This window comes from Stegostoma tigrinum, chromosome 16, assembly GCF_030684315.1.
Source record: "Stegostoma tigrinum isolate sSteTig4 chromosome 16, sSteTig4.hap1, whole genome shotgun sequence".
Taxonomy (NCBI): Eukaryota; Metazoa; Chordata; class Chondrichthyes; order Orectolobiformes; family Stegostomatidae; genus Stegostoma; species Stegostoma tigrinum.
In genome coordinates, this window is record NC_081369.1 from 39,343,751 (window position 1) to 39,360,765 (window position 17,015).

A 17,015-nucleotide genomic window follows, 5' to 3' on the forward strand; every position below is an offset into this window, starting at 1 on the left:
GCTAACCACTGAGCCACCGTGCCAACCAAATTGAAGTAAGCCCCAACAAATGATAATATAGGAAACTTCAAACCTTTCAACATTGAAAGCCACGATAAAACTGCACTGGTCAGAAAAGCTTTGTTTGTTGACGACATTGTCCTTGTTTCTCAAGGAAGACCAGCTGAAAGTTCATGGATTATCTGTCCAATGCATGCATTATATTCTCCCTCACCGTCAGTATCAAAAAAATATAGTTTTGGAACACAATGTTGTATCTGTGCCTGTAATTAAACTTTACAGCACATCACTGAAATAAACTGTCAAATTTTGTTTCCTTGAAATCAAGCATTGATAGATAATTTTGATAACGATCTCAGCACATGCATTGGAAAGGCAGCCACCCCAACTTTAGCTGACTAACAAAACAGGCACTGACTGCTAACTGCAGGTCTGATTACCTATTGCTGTACGGCATTGAAGCGAGGACAACTTACACTACTAAAACAACAAGGTTCAATGTGTCTCCAGATTTTGTAACACACATTTAGCATCACATGGAAAAACAAAGATCATCCAAAGATACAGCCTTTTCTAGGACAAGCATACCAAGCATATTAATGCTAATCAAGCAAAGATGGAATGTGGTTGCATCCCCAAGGAGATGTTAAAAGGAGAATGCTTTGGGGAATTGGGGGGAGCAGAGTGCATTGGAGAGAAAGTCAGATTTGTATGAGCAGTGACTGAAAACAATGGCTTCAGTCTTTCCAACACTTAATTGGAGGGAATTCTGCACATGTTGAATAAGCAGTTTGATATTGCAACATCAAAAAATGGAGCAAAAACAAAGTTGCTGGAAAAGCTCAGCAAGTCTGGCAGCATCTGAGAAGGAAAAAACAGAGTTAACATTCCAGGTCTGGTGACCTACCTCAGAATGGCTTTACAGCATCTGCAATTCTTTCAGTTTTAATCAGATAATGGAGGATTTTTAAGGTTTTAGCACTGAGCTGGCTTGTTTTCGTTCAGATGTTTCATTACCATGCCAGGTGACATCATTAGTGAGGCCTCCGATGAAGCAATGTTGTTCGACTCCACTTACAATCCATACTGTCTGGTCTGTTATGGTGATTTGTGTCATTTCTGGATCTGTTCTATATGGGTTTGTACATGGGGTCCAATTCTATATGTTTGTTGATTGTATTATGGGTCGAGAACCATGCCTCCACGAATTCCCGTGCGTGTCTATGTTGATTTGGGCTACTATGGTTACACTGTCCCAGTTAAACGGATGGCTTTCATTGTCTGAGTGTACTGCTATTAAGAAAAATTTGTTGTTTGCTGCTAGCTGATGTTCATATATTCTGATGGCTGGTCTCCTTCCTGTCTGTCTGACATAATGCTTGTGGCAGTCATTGCATGGTATTTTGTAGACTATATTAGTTCTGCATGTTGTGCGAAAGGGGTTTTTAATCCTTCTGAGTGTTTTGTCATAGAGTGGCTGTGGGCTTGTCCATTACCATGATTCCTAGTAGTCATAGGAGCCTCAATGTCAATTCTGATATGCTCTTGATGTATGGCAGTGTGGCCAGTGTCCTCTTGTTGCTGCCTATTTAGTAGTTGAGAAGAGTATTTGACACCTCAAGCAGTTCAGGCCTGGAGAAAATCAGCTGTCCTTTGAAGCTATGAAGTCTCACACAGTCATTCCATGATAATATACATGCAGATGAAATTGGAGGGATATCTGTTCATAGCAAAGATTTTGTATAGGTGCTCTTTCCTCTTTACAAGAGCAATGCACGAGTGAAAATTAACACTGTGCCTTCAAGTGTGGTGGTCAAGGGACAGTACATAAATGAGAAATAGGCGGATGTCACGGATAGATACTCTGAACAATGTAAGAGCACAATGAAACGTGATTGCAAATGATTCTCTGGCTACATTAGAAAGGATCAAACCACACTGGAACATGCCAGTGGAAAGGTGCTAGATGAGGACTAGATAGTCATTGTATCACGATGAGCCCCATTTTAAAGGAAGGATATGCTGACATTTGAGGGGGTCCACAGAAGGTTTACTGGAATGATCCCAGGGATAAAGGACTTGACATGAGGAGCAGTTGAAGACTCTGGGTCAATACTCAATGGAGTTTAGAAAGATAAGGTGGGGGATCTAATTGAACACTAAGAGGATAGAGTGGATGTGGAGAGGATGTTTCCACTAGTAGGAGACACTGGCACTTGATGGCACAGCCCCAGTGAAGGGACAACCTTTTAGATGAGGAGGAATTTCTTCAACCAGAAGATGGTGAAACTGTGGCACTCATTGCTGCATACGGCTGTGGAGGCCATGCCATTGAATATTTAAGACAGAGATAGATAGGTTTCTATTAGTAAGGGGAATCAAAGATTATAAGGAGAAAGCAGAATTGACTGAGAAACGTGTGATTCAACGGTGGAACAGACTCAATGGGCTGAATGGTCTAATTCTGCTCCTAAATCGTATGGTCTGCAAATAGGTCAAACAAGGTTAGGGAAACAAAACTGACCCACATCAAAGTCACATAAGATGTCAAATTTGTATTTGATTGGAGCTGTTTCAGTATTTAGGCAGGATGGAATCCTGATTGGACGAAGTAAATTATAGGAGTTCCAAGTTTTCTGATCCTAGCAGATGTTAACATCAGCCAGATACTAGAGTGAAACCTAGCTTGTTAGGTCCTAACATTGTTTTATTTTAAACCATGGCAGTCTATTACTGACTGAATGTATTCTCAAGAGGTTACAAGTGTACTTTAATGAATAAAACATTTGTCAAATAAGGAAGTAAAACAGTGACAATGTTATGCTAGATGAAGGGTTGGAAAGATTTCAGTATAGATATCATAACAGGATTAAAGCTCACTGCCTTTTTCTCCTCAGCAGGATCCTTACAATCAACTAAAGTCCAGAAAAGAGTTACAACAATTTCCACATGGCAGTTCCTCAGGCTATTACAGTTGTAACAGGTTATCTTCTGGTGAATTTTATGCATTCATTAGATCTATTTTTCTTGCAATGATGTCCCTCCCTAAGAAAATTAAAACAAACTAGAAAATAAACACACTGTTCATTTACCATCCTGGCAAACACGAGTTTCCCAAAAATCGAGCTTCCAGCAGGTTTTATTCCCCAGATTTCATCCTAGCAACTGTTTTAACACTTGGCACTTTTAGCACCCCTCAGAAATAAACTGACTGCCTTCTCAATTGTTCTGTGTGCTGACATTTGCTTTCTTCTACATTTAAAAATAATGTATTGAACTGTTAATCACCATGAGACATAGACACAAGAACAGAAGTGGGCCACATGGCCCATCGAGTGTGCTCTCCATGAAACCTCCACTTCACAGGTGGTAAAACCTTATTAAAATGTATGTAAACAAAACAACTCCCTCCATACACCTGTGCCATTTACAGAAATCTAAAATGAAGTTTAAAAACAATATCTCCCCCTTCTTAACACACAAAATATAAATTCAAATCGTACATTTGTGCTTACACAGGAAAGTTGGGAATGGATTTAGAAGGGGTCAACATGTTCAACACCTGGAGATGAAGTGGGGTTGGAAATGGGTGCTAGTTTTCAAACTTTGTGGAATTAAGAGAAAGTTAATTTGGACCGCAATTATTCACTAGTTAAAAACAAATACCACAACGACCTTGTAGTTTAGCAAAATGACTTGGACGAGGGAATTGAAGGATGGGTCAGCAAGTTTGCAGACGACACAAAGGTCGGAGGTGTCGTTGACAGTGTAGAGGGCTGTTGTAGGCTACAGCGGGACATTGACAGGATGCAGAGATGGGCTGAGAGGTGGCAGATGGAGTTCAACCTGGATAAATGCGAGGTGATGCATTTTGGAAGGTCGAATTTGAAAGCTGAGTACAGGATTAAGGATAGGATTCTTGGCAGCGTGGAGGAACAGAGGGATCTTGGTGTGCAGATACATAGATCCCTTAAAATGGCCACCCAAGTGGACAGGGTTGTTAAGAAAGCATATGGTGTTTTGGCTTTCATTAACAGGGGGATTGAGTTTAAGAGTCGTGAGATCTTGTTGCAGCTCTATAAAACTTTGGTTAGACCGCACTTGGAATACTGCGTCCAGTTCTGGGCGCCCTATTATAGGAAAGATGTGGATGCTTTGGAGAGGGTTCAGAGGACGTTTACCAGGATGCTGCCTGGACTGGAGGGCTTATCTTATGAAGAGAGGTTGACTGAGCTTGGTCTCTTTTCATTGGAGAAAAGGAGGAGGAGAGGGGACCTAATTGAGGTATACAAGATAATGAGAGGCATAGATAGAGTTGATAGCCAGAGACTATTTCCCAGGGCAGAAATGGCTAGCACGAGGGGTCATAGTTTTAAGCTGGTTGGTGGAAAGTATAGAGGGGATGTCAGAGGCAGGTTCTTTACGCAGAGAGTTGTGAGAGCATGGAATGCGTTGCCAGCAGTTGTGGAAGCAAAGTCATTGGGGTCATTTAAGAGACTGCTGGACATGTATATGGTCACAGAAATTTGAGGGTGCATACATGAGGATCAATGGTCGGCACAACATTGTGGGCTGAAGGGCCTGTTCTGTGCTGTACTGTACTGTTCTATGTTCTATGTTCTATGAATAAGGTGTAAAAACCGAAAGAACTGCGGATGCTGTAAATCAAGAACACAAACACAAAGTTGCTGGCAAGGCTCAGCAGGTCTGGCAGCATCTGTGAAGGATAATGGAGTTAAATGTTTCGGGTCCAGTGACCCCTCCACAGAACACTTGAGGAAGGGTCACTGGATCCAAAACAATAACTCTGTGTTTCTCCTTTACAGATGCTGCCAGACATGAATAAGGTGCGGTTATCTCTTAAGTGCATTCTTAATAGAAAGGATATTTCAGCACAGTCACTTATCCAATTTTCTCTTTCCATCACCATAATCATGCATTCTTTACTTGAAGCTGATGATACAATGCTACATGCTCACCAAAGGTAAGACTTACATGATCCATGTGATCCTGGAGACCTTGGCTGTAGGGTCGTCGACCAATCACCCCCATCTCCTCGGTGTCAGGAAATGAAAGGTGTCCTATTGCTTCAGCCATTCCATAGCATTTCACCATGGAATAAGCCACTTTTGTAACTTTTCGTAGATCATCCTGAGCACCTGTAAATTAAAAATGGTATCATTCAATCCAGAATACAAGAATACCCACCCTGACACAATATACTGAAATTGGCCTCCAAGCAGATCCAGTTTATTTCTGACACAAAAGAAAGTAAATAATGTAATTTCTAGAAATAAATGGAGCTTCTCCAATGGACTATTCCCAAAATATTCCCAAGTTTTAAGCACTGAATGGTCTCCCAAAGTAAAAAATGAAAACATTGCTGACACTGTCAGATGGATCAGATACACAGGTACGTTTCCCGATTACTTTTAATTCACTTTTGTTTTCCACTTGTTAATGTCTTATTCAATCCCTAAAACAGAGTTAGTGGATGAATATTCCTCCAATTTTCAATGTAACCAAATACCTCTAAGGTCCGGGGTATCACTAACCCTCAAAGTAATTATAAATACAAAAAAGACAAAATGACTGGCTACTCAATGTAAATTACACTTAGGAAGCAAACTGGTGCCAGGGAAAGTGAGAAATAACACACAGAGGTTGAAAAGAATGAAAATGATAAGGTACATCAGGAAAAGATTAGCTGATTCCGGACTTAAATTTTTATTCTTACAACCTGTAGTTTTAAAGAAAGGTTGAGCTGTGGGGGTGGGGGGGGGGGGGGGGGGGGTGGTGTGTGTGGAAGAGGTGGTGGTGGTGAGGATTTCTGTAGCTTTGAGATCCTAGAAAAGGGTAAGTTACAGTAGGGGAACGTAATTAATGGAAGAAGGGTCACAGGAAATGAAACATTAACTTGGCTTTCTTTCCACAGATGCTATCAGACCTGCTGAGTTTCCCCAGCAATTTCGGTTTTTCTTTTTCTGATTTCCAGCAACTGAAGTTCCTGGGTTGTTTTTGTTGGACTGTTAATCTTGATCTCAATGCAATCAGAACATAGGAAGAGAAAAATACTTCGACTGAATGAGTGGAAAGAACCAAAGAACACAGAATTCTTGAATCAGAATCAGTAAGAGGGACAAGGGAGGGTGTGATGGTAAGATAAAAACTGTGAGTAGAAGGAGAAAATTGGCTTGCCCATCAAAAACTTAGTTTCTTTCTTGTAACTTTATCCAAGAATACAAGTAAGGTACTTGACCTTAGAAATTACACTGAATCTGCCTCTACCACACTTACAGGCAATTAACTTTAGACCTAGACATAAATGGGAACTGCAGATGCTGGAGAATCCAAGATTACAAGTGTGAAGCTGGATGAACACAGCAGGCCAAGCAGCATCTCAGGAGCACAAAAGCTGATGTTTCGGGCCTAGACTTCTCTCTGATGAAGGGTCTAGGCACAAAACGTCAGCTTTTGTGCTCCTGAGATGCTGCTTGGCCTGCTGTGTTCATCCAGCTTCACACTTTGTTAACTTTAGACCCAAACCAGTCACTGTGTAAAAATATGCTTTTTCCCACATTGCTTCTTTTGCAAATCTGTGCCTTCTTGGTCTTGATATTTTCACAAGAGGGAATGATTTGTGTGTCTGCTCTGTCCAGACCGTTCATGATTTTGAACCTTAAACCAAATCTCCACTTAGCCCTCTCAGATCCATCTTTATAACTGAAGTTTCACACCCCTAAAATCATTCTCGAAAACCTCCTGCGCACTCTCTCCAATGCATTCACATTCTTCACTCAGAAATAAACACAATGCACCTGCTGAGGTTTAACTAGTGTCTTAAATATGTTCGGCATAACTTGCCTGCTTTTGTACTCCATATCCCTATTAATAAAGCCTATGACCTGTTATGCTATATTACCTGCTTTCTCAACTTGTCCTGTCACTGTCAATGACCTATGCAAGTGTACACCCGGGTCTCTTTGCCTGCTGCACATCAACTATTTTATAATATTCTCTCTCTATGTTCTTGTTAACAAAACACATCGCCTCAAAAATTGAACTTCAAAATCCTTGTCTTTCTGATGGATGTACGAAATTCCTTGATATTAACTGAAGAATAGCATTCTTTTCTTTTTGATTGAACCCTAATTTATGCTTCAACTAACATCATTACCAGAAACAGATTATTCATTCATCTTGGTGTTTGTGGATCTTTGCTATGCGCAAACTAGCTGCCTTTGCACTACATGGACTAAAATAGCAGCAGTATTTTAATGGCTCTATGTTGGATACGTGTAATCTAGTACAGAAGTATAAATCTCTTAGATTGAATTCGCAGATCTCAATCTGGGTGACCGTAGCGGTGTTGCAATCAACCTCAACACTCCTGGATTAGGTGTGAAAAAATGGCTAGGGTTCTGGCTCGTGATATTCAGCTGGAAGTGGACGTAGTGAGACCAAGATCAAACTCTGTTGTCGTAGTTTCTAAAAGAAGGGAAGTGAACTTGCAAAATTAACAAATTTGTAAATATTTATTACTTTCCATTAACTTTAAGAAACCCACAAATGGCAGTGCAGCAAAATGAAACATCAAATTATATCTGCAATGGAATAAATGAGGCATTAAACAGGACAACTGTACATTGTAATGTCTGATAGTTTAACAGCAGAGAGGAAAATATATCCCATCTCCCAGCAGCTAGATTATGGACAAAACTCTCCCATTCTCACAGCCAGATATGTGAAGGGGGAGAAAAGAATCAAGTTAGCTTAAAAAAAAAGTGATATTCACCTTCCACTGACAGCGTCCCACCACGTATCCCCTGGTGGAACAGGACAGGCTGATATTGAATAAAGGCTACACAAAATATCATCCTTTAGACTTAAACTGAATAAAGCACTGTCTGAATGATCAGAAACAAAAATAAGTGTTTAAATATTTTTCCATTTGGTATTTTTCAAATTATACCTGTTGTGACTTTATTAAAGATGATAGCTTCTGCAACGCGACCTCCTAGGGCCATACACATACGTTCAAAAAGTTGCTCTTTGGTGTAAAGGTGTTGCTCTCGTGGTAGGATCTGTGCAAATCCCAGTGCAGCATTTGTTCGTGGTGCTATGGAGACCTGCAAGGTAAAAAAATAAACACACAAGCTACTTAAAAGTTACCTCAGTGATATCAGGAAATTAAAATTGATGGTTCAGAATCATTGATGTAAGATCAAATAAAAATCATTAATAATTCCCTAGTGTTTTCTAAATGCAAAAACACAAAATATGGGTTTCCATAGTTATTATTTTATCATTTCACAGAATCATAGAATCCCTTCAGTGTCGAAGCAGGCCATTCTGCCCATTGGTTAGACACCGGTCCTCTGAAGAGCATCCCACCCAGACCCTCCACCCTGCCCTAATCCCCATAACCCTCCATTTCCCAGGGCATTCCTGCACACTATGGGCAATTTAGCACAGCCAATCCACCTAATCCACAGGTCTTTGGACTGTGGGAGGAAACTGAAGACTCCGAAGGAAACGTATTCAATCATAGTCACCCAAGGGTGGAAGTGAACTCAGGTCACTGATGCTGTGAGGCAGCAGTGCTAACCACTGAGCCACCATGTTTTAAAAAAATGACAAATATATTTTCCAAAAGGCTTCATGGCTCTATTAAACAGCTGGTAGGTTATCAGCTGTAGGCAATATAAGCCAGCTCCTTTCAGGCTGATCGTCTGACTCAGTACCCTGATCCCACATTTTCCCCATACTCTTTGTTCACATTAGCCTTCACAACTATAACTAACTTCTTGACAACATTCTATATTTTGGCCTCAACCATTTCCTACAGCAGAGAATTCCACAGGATCAACACACTCTGCATGAAGAAATTTCTTCGCATCTCACTCCGAAATGGCCTACCCTGTATCTTTAGTGTGTAACCCTTGGTTCTGGACATAGCCAGTCATTCTTCAACTAGTCCTGTTAGAATTTTATAAATTTCCAGGAGATCGCCCTCCTTCTACACGCTACTGAATACAGTTTTAACCTTCCCAGTCTCTCTTTCTACATCAGTCCTGCTATCCCAGGAACTAGTCTTGTAAACCTTTCTGAATTTCCTCCATAGCCAAGATGTCCTTCCTCAGATAAGGAGACCAAATCTGCATACAAATAACCCACCACAGGTGAAAAGCCTACTAAGATGAGTGGAATAATTAAAACAATTTTAAAATTTTTGCACAAAGCAAATCCTTCTCTTCCCTGCCAAATTTGTTTGCCTCTATAGCTTGTGGATTCTTGTTTAGCATTTACTACATTTAAAGTCTTTCAATTTTACATTCTTGTCTTACTTTGAAGTAACAGTTTTATTTATTGAACTTAGTTGACTTCTATGACGACTGATGCTCAACTGCCTTCTTGATGGTGGAGGTTTAGCACACACTCAGACTTGCTACTATTCACAAACTGATTTGAGATACTTCCAACCAATAAAGTTGATATAGAGGGGTCAGAGCAAAACTTAACACAATGGATACTGAAACATTATAAGATTGATTCAAACGAGTGATTAAGATTGGAACATAAAATAAGTTTAAGCTATATTTTTGCGAACAACATCAGTCACTGCAGATTCTGACCAAGTATATTTGTGTATAAATGAATGTAATGATGGTAATATAGTTCATAATTATACGAAAAAAGCTAGACCTTTAAGACAGCTTCTGTGTGCTCAAGAAGCCAGCCGACAAGAACATGTCCAGATTCATGATAAGCTACTATTCTCTGTTCTTCCTTAGAAAGAATTTTACTCTTCTTGGCAGTGCCTGAGGGAAAAATGAGAATGTGAACAAAACAACTAAATATTATTAAACAAGCAAATATTGCCATGAGGTTGAACAATGCTGTCTTTTTGGGAATTTATTTAACAATTAGAGTACAGCAGTTTTTGTTCAATCCAAGTAGGAATTTTGTATACCACTTTGACAGCTGCAAACAAAGATACTTGATAGGAACACTTGAATGTTGATAACATGGATCATGGACCAATCAGACATCACAAAGAGTCTACTCAGCCAACTGTGCCTGTGCAGTCACTATAAAACAGCTATCCAATTAATTGAACTTCCCTCTGCCTTTCAATGAATCTGATTAGCAACCATAATATGACTGAATTTTACATACAGTTTAAGGAAAAGAAATGCAAGTTCAAGACTACAACTGTGAATTTAAATAAGGCAATTATGACAGCATAAAAGCAGAACCGGCAAAAGTGATCTGACCATTTAGGTTAAGGGATACATCAATAGAGATGCAGTAGCAAATATTTAAGAGATTATTCACAAAAATGCAGAATAGATATCTTCCAACAGATTAAAAAAATTTAAGGGATGGATGCACTGTCCATGGTTAACTAACAAAGTCAAAGATAGTATCACACTCAAAGATATCCAATTTTGTTAAAGTGGCATGTCAGAAGATTGGAAAGAATATAAACAAAAAGCAAAGAATTACAAGATAAATGACAGAAAAATTTGGATGCAAGAGAAAGTAAGCAGAATATACCTAAACAAATAGGAAGAAAGAGTCATTGGAGACCACCAGTGTAGTGTTGGAAGTGCTGGGTTCAAGAAAGAATTTAGGAGAGCGATGAGGTGGCATGAAGAAAAAACTGATGGATAAGGGTAGGGAAAAGGATAGCTGGGAAAGAGTAGAGCCCATTAGTTACCAAGGGGCCAAACTGGGTGCGAAGCTGGAGGACATTGGTAGAGTATCCAGTGAGTATTTTACATCTGTCTTCATTCTGGAGGAGGAAGAGAAATGCAGTTACAGAATTCAGGAAAAGGGACTCTGGGGTTCTTGAGCAGGTTGATATAGGAAGTAAGGTGACTCTGGAGGTTTTGGCATTTTAAAAAATGGAAGTTCACCAAATCTAGATGACTTATCTCCCACTGCAGCCTGGGATATCAGGGAGGAAATTACAGGAGCTCTGACTCAAAATTTTCAATTCTTTTTTGGCTGCTGGGGAGGTGCCAGAAGACTGAAGGGCAGTTAATGTGGTTCCACTTTTCAAGAAGGTGGTCATAAAGTCAGCGTGGTATACAGCAGTTGACCCAACTCATCCATGCTGACTGAACTAGTCTCATTTCCTTGCTTTTGGCTTACATCCCTCTAAGCCTTTCTTATTCACTGACCTATCCCAATGTTCAAATTGGACCCATCTCTACTATTTCCTCTGGCAGCTTGCTCTATATACATGCCACCCTCGGTGAGAAAGAGTTGCCTCTCAGGTCCCATTTAAATCTTTCCCTTCTCACCTTAAACTTATGCTTTCAATTTTGGACTCACCTAACCTGGGGAAAAGACCTTGACTACTCACCTTATCTATGCCCTCATGATTTTATAGGAATAGGGATAAACCGGGAATGACAGACCAATGAGTCTCATCAGTGGAAGGGAAAGTATTAATTCTCTCTTTCAGAATTTTCTTTAATCTCCATTTGGAGAGGGGAGGACAGATCAGGGATAATTAATTTTGACTGAATTTTGAGGAGATTACCATGTGTGCAGATGAGGATACTGCATTTGATGTAGTTTATATAGATTTCAGCAAGCATTTGACAAGGTCCCACATGGACAAGGATAAAAAAGGTAAAAGAACAAGTTATCCCGGCTAACTTGGCTCGTGGATCACAATTGGTTTGGTAATAGGAGATAGGGTGGTGGTAGAAGGCTGTTTGTGTTCTGGGAGGCTGATGTCCAGTGGCGTAACACAGGGATCAGCTTTGGGCCCCTTATTGCTCATGATATAGAACATAGAACAATACAGCGCAGAACAGGCCCTTTGGCCCTCGATGTTGTGCCAACCTGTGAACTAATCTAAGCTCCTCCCCCTACACTATCCCATCATTATCCATATGCTTATCCAGGGACTGTTTAAATGCCCCTAATGTGACTGAGTTCACTACATTGGCAGGCAGGGCGTTCCACGCCCTTACCACTCTCTGAGTAAAGAACCTGCCTCTGACATCTGTCTTAAATCTATCACCACTCAGTTTGTAGCTATGCCCCCTTGTACAAGCTAAGGTCATCATCCTCAGAAAAAGACTCTCACTGTCCACCCTACCTAATCCTCTGATCATCTTGTATGTCTCTATTAAATCCCCTCTTAGCCTCCTTCTCTCTAATGAGAACAGACACGAGTCCCTCAGCCTTTCTTCATAGGGCCTGCGGGTAAATCTCCTCTGCACCTTTTCCAATGCTTCCACTATATATATATAGAAGACAGTGGAAGATGGTGGGGAGTGATTTTGAGTAAATTTTGCCAATGACAAAAGATTGGCCAGGTGGTTGACAGTGAGCAAGGAAGTTTTAAGTTACAGTAGGTTACATATGGATTGGTCAGATGTGCTGTGGCAAATGGAATTCAACACTGAGAAGTGTGTGAGGTGATGCGTTTTGGAAGAAGTAACAAGACAAGTGTGTACTCAATGAATGGAGGGAAACTAGGAAGCTCAGGAGGAACAGTGGGATCTTGGGTTGCTTGCCCACAGATCCCTGAAGGCAGGGCAGGTTAATAGGTCAGTTACAAAAGAATATGGGACACATATGGATGATAAAGGAATAGTGTAGGTTAGATGGACTTCAGATGGGTCCACAGGTCAGCGCAACATTGAGGGCCGAAGGGCCTGTACTGCACTGTAATGTTCTATGTTCCTTTATCAGTTTTGGCATGGATAATAAGAGTAGGGAGGCAATGTTGAGCTAGATAGAACAGCTGTTAGGCTACAGCTGGAGGACTGTGTGCAGATCTAATCACCACACCATAGGAAGGATGTGTTGCACCCGCTCCAGTCCAGAGGAGATTTGCCAGATTGTTCCCTGGCATAGAACAGTTCAGCTGTGAAGAGAGGCTGGATGAATTCTGGCTGTTTTCTTTAAAGCCAAGGCGGCTGAGAGGGGTCCTGATTTAGTTAGATTATAAGGGACATGGAACAAGCTGGACAGAGAGCAGCTGTTTCCTTTTGTTGAAAGATCATTAACAAGACAGCATAATTTTAAGGCAAAAGGCAGGAGGTTTTGAGGGGACTTGCGGAAAAGATTTTTCACCCAGAGGATGGTAGGAACTTGGAACGCACTTCCTGGGAGGGTAATTGAAGCAGGAAACCGCACAACCTTTAAAAAGTACAATTAACTGTAATGTCATAACATTCAAGACAATGGGCCAAATGCTGGAAAGTGGGACTACTGTAGCATTTGAGTATGACTTGTTGGTACAGACTCAATGAACTGATGGGCCCCTTCTGCATGGAATGATTTTAGACAGTAAGACACACTTTCCATAAATAAGTTAAAAAAAAAAACTGGAACTATTCACTTTCTAGGAAAAACTTCACAAAACGAGTAAAAATTTAAAACAGCATACCTGCTATGACCTTCTCTACAGCATATTCAAAATTGAACGTGTCAACAGATTTCTCCCCTTCTCTCGCTGCATGTATTGCTGCTTCATTACAGATGTTGGCAATATCAGCTCCTAGGAATGAAGGTAAATCAATCATAAGCTGAAGATTTTGAAGGAAGGAATGTTCTTTTGTATACCACATTAGGACATAGTACAATTAGCATTTTTTACTGCATAATAAATAATGGGCTACAAAGCAAAGTAAAACACAATATTGGACAAAAGTACATCCCTTCATGGTGCACTTTACCCTTGTTTTGAATGGAAGGTCAGTGAAACAATGTCATCTGCCCCAGCAGCCTTGGATGCAGCCGCTCCCTCAGTCACCACTGCAGACGTCAGATCGGCCCTTGAGAGGGTGAACCCATGGAAAGCAACTGGACCAGTTAGAGGTCCCGGCCGTACACCCGGATCCTGTGTGTTCCAGCTGACGGGAGTATTAGCTGACATCTTCAATGTCTCCTTCCTACGAACTGAAGTCTTCATCTGCTTTAAGAGGGCCATCATCACCCCAGTTGCAATGTAAACTCATGCAGCATGCCTCAATGCTACGACCCGGTGGCTCTGACCACCCTAATTATGAAGTGCTTTGATAGGTTAGTATGGTTCACATCAACTCAAGCCTTCCAGCCTGTCTTGATCCTTTGCAACTCACCTACCACTGCAACAGGTCCGTGGCAGATGCCAACTCCCTGGCCCTACACTCGTCCCTAGAGCATCTGGATAACAAGGATACCTAGGTCAGGCTCCTACTTAGTGACTACAGTTCAGCTTTCAACACTAATTCCAACCAAACCAACCTAAGTCAACGTTTAGCCCTATGCAACTGGATCCTTGACTACCTGAACCATAAACTACAATCAGTGAGAATAGGAAACAACTCGTCCTCCACAATAATTCTCAACCCTCTACATTCAGGACTGTGGCCAAATTCAGTCCTACCTCCATCTACAAATTCACTGACAACACTACTGTTATAGGCCGGATCTCAACCAGTGCTGAGGCAGAATAAAGCAAAGAGACAGAGTGTTTGGCGGCATGGTGTAAACAGAATAATTTCTCCCTCAATGTCAGCAAAACAAAAAGGTCATTACTTCAGGATGCAAGATGGAGGGCGTGCCCCTGTCCACACTGATGCTAAGGTAGAGATGGTTGACAGCATCAAGTTCCCAGGAGTTATGATCACTAATAACCCCTCCTAGTCCACCCATGTTGCTGCTACAGTCAAGAAGGCACGACAATACCTCTACTCCCTCAGGAGGCTAAGGAAATTTGGCATGTTCTTCAAGACTCTTATCAATTTTATAGATGCACCATAGAAAGCATTCTATCAGGATACATCAGGGCTTGGTAAGGCAACTGTTCTTCCCAGGACTGAGGGTTGTCAACATAATCCAGTTCATTATGCAAGCCAACCTACCATCCACTGACTCCACCTATACTTCTCACTGCCTAGGGAAGGCAGCCAACATAATCAAAGGCCCATCTCAACCCTGTTATAATATCTTGCACCATCTTCCATCTGGCAGAAAATACACAAATTTAAACACACATACCGACAAATTCAAGAAGGGTTTCTTCTTCCTTGCCTTAATTAGACTTCTGAATGGACCTCAAATTTTAAATTTCATGTTGATCTCTGACTTTGTGCACCTCCTCTGCAGCTGTAACACTGTATTCTTTGCTTTGTTCTATTACCTTAAAACACTTTCTATAGTAATGACTTACTGTATTGTATGCAAAACAAAACTTGTCACTATAAATCAAATCAAATCTTGATTTACATCCCCAAATTTCAAATGAAATATGCAAGTAAAAAATTTAAACTAACAAATACAAAAGGTTCTATGCCAACAGTGCTTACGCTCAGTTGAGAATTATGTTACAATAGAATCCTGGAAAACATTTCTAAATGCTGATTTCATACCACTGAATCCTGGAGCGAGTTCAGCCAGTCGTTGTGAATAAAAACTGGCTGGACGAGTTAACTTCAGATTCTTCAAATGTTGCTCAAATATTTCCTTTCTTTCCTACAAATATGAAAGAAAGAAGAAAGTTACCACTATAACTATTATTATCCTGGTTGGAAAGTTACTCCATGTTCAACTTTTTAGCCACATCCTGCAAGTTTCTGACTAGCTTCAATTTTCTCTATTTGTCTTATTAAACACAAGCTAGATACTCAACAAGTTGTTCCATCTAAAACAGAGCTAGCAGTCCCGGATAGAACTGTAGTAACTATGCCTAACTACAGACAATCCTAATTGGTGTGCTTTCACATTGTGACACTCGTTATTGTTCCAACACTTAAAACAATTCTTCCAAGTCTGTTGTTGGGCATTGCATCAACACTTGTTGGAAGTTCACATAGCCATCAACACATTACCCTCATCGGCCCTTGTTTCCTCTTCAAAGAACTCTAACAAATTAGTTAAACATGATTTTCCCATAAAAAAAATCCACGCTGGAAATCTTGGAGTAGTCCCCAGAAGCAATGTGGTTGACACATCTGTCTCTGAAAAGGCCATAACAGGTCACTTGGTTGAATCTAACCACAACCTCCCCTATTAAAGAAATAAAATAGGACATCCACCCAGCATTGACAAGGCGCTGCAAATGAAAACAATAACTGTTGACCCTGCAAAATCATCCTTATTAACATTTGGGAACTAGTGCCAAAATTGAGAGAGACGCCATTCCAATATCAAAAAACAGTAAGAAAATGGAATAGGAGTAGGACGTCCAGTCCCACGAGTGCAGCGTTATCACAGTACTAGGTGGGTTAGATTTAGAGCAGTACTAGCTACCAAAACTGAGCAATGAGCTATTACGGGCCATCAGTCACACAGAACTGTATTTACAGTACGTAATGTAATGGCCATTAGTCTGGTCGATGGATTGATCCCCAGACACAACCAGCATTCTAGCATCACTAATCAAGCAGGAGAACAATCGTAGTTAAGAATACAGCAGTGCACGTCAAGAGCAACATTTGCCATGCCCAAAAATGAGATGTTAACCTGGTTATGCTTTAACATAGGACTATCTGCAAACATATACAGCAAAGATAGCTAAACAATGCTACAACCAACAGATCAGATCTAGATTCTTCAGTTTTACAATATCCAGTTGTGAATGGTGGTGGACAATTAAACAACTCACTGGAGTTTGAGTCCATGAATGTTCCCGTGACAATAGTGGTGGAGCCCAGCATAGGAGTGCAAAAAAAAAGACAAGACTTAAGCATCTTAAACTCTTCAGCCAGAATTGATGAATGCACAATCCACCTCTCCATCCTCTTGGGGTCCCCAGACGCCAATTCCTTTAGAAATTTTCCTCATTCAAGAAACAGATAATGCAATTGATACTGCCAAGGTTACAGGATGTTTTAAAAACATTCCCACAATTATGTTGAAGAATCATATTTATGCTCCAGAATTAGTCATGAAAATCCCAAGCTGTACAGTCCAGTCCAGCCCAGCCAAAACCTGGGCATCTGCCCAACAGTGTGGAATATTTGCCCAGGAATGCCCTGTGATCACATGCAGCAAAAATG

The 17,015-nt window shown here is 40.7% G+C and overlaps 1 protein-coding gene across 1 annotated transcript in view; it reads right to left on the minus strand.

Annotated features, from left to right (window-relative positions):
- The window catches only part of spg7 (SPG7 matrix AAA peptidase subunit, paraplegin), a 62,793-nt gene that overhangs the window by 5,122 nt on the left and 40,656 nt on the right, over positions 1 to 17,015 (minus strand). Inside the window, exons 11-15 of the mRNA XM_048546395.2 lie at positions 15,387 to 15,489; positions 13,421 to 13,531; positions 9,706 to 9,821; positions 7,973 to 8,129; positions 4,996 to 5,159 (exon numbers count right to left, since the gene is read on the minus strand). Of these exons, the coding sequence (XP_048402352.1) occupies positions 4,996 to 5,159; positions 7,973 to 8,129; positions 9,706 to 9,821; positions 13,421 to 13,531; positions 15,387 to 15,489 (651 nt within the window). The remainder of the gene's footprint in view (positions 1 to 4,995; positions 5,160 to 7,972; positions 8,130 to 9,705; positions 9,822 to 13,420; positions 13,532 to 15,386; positions 15,490 to 17,015) is intronic.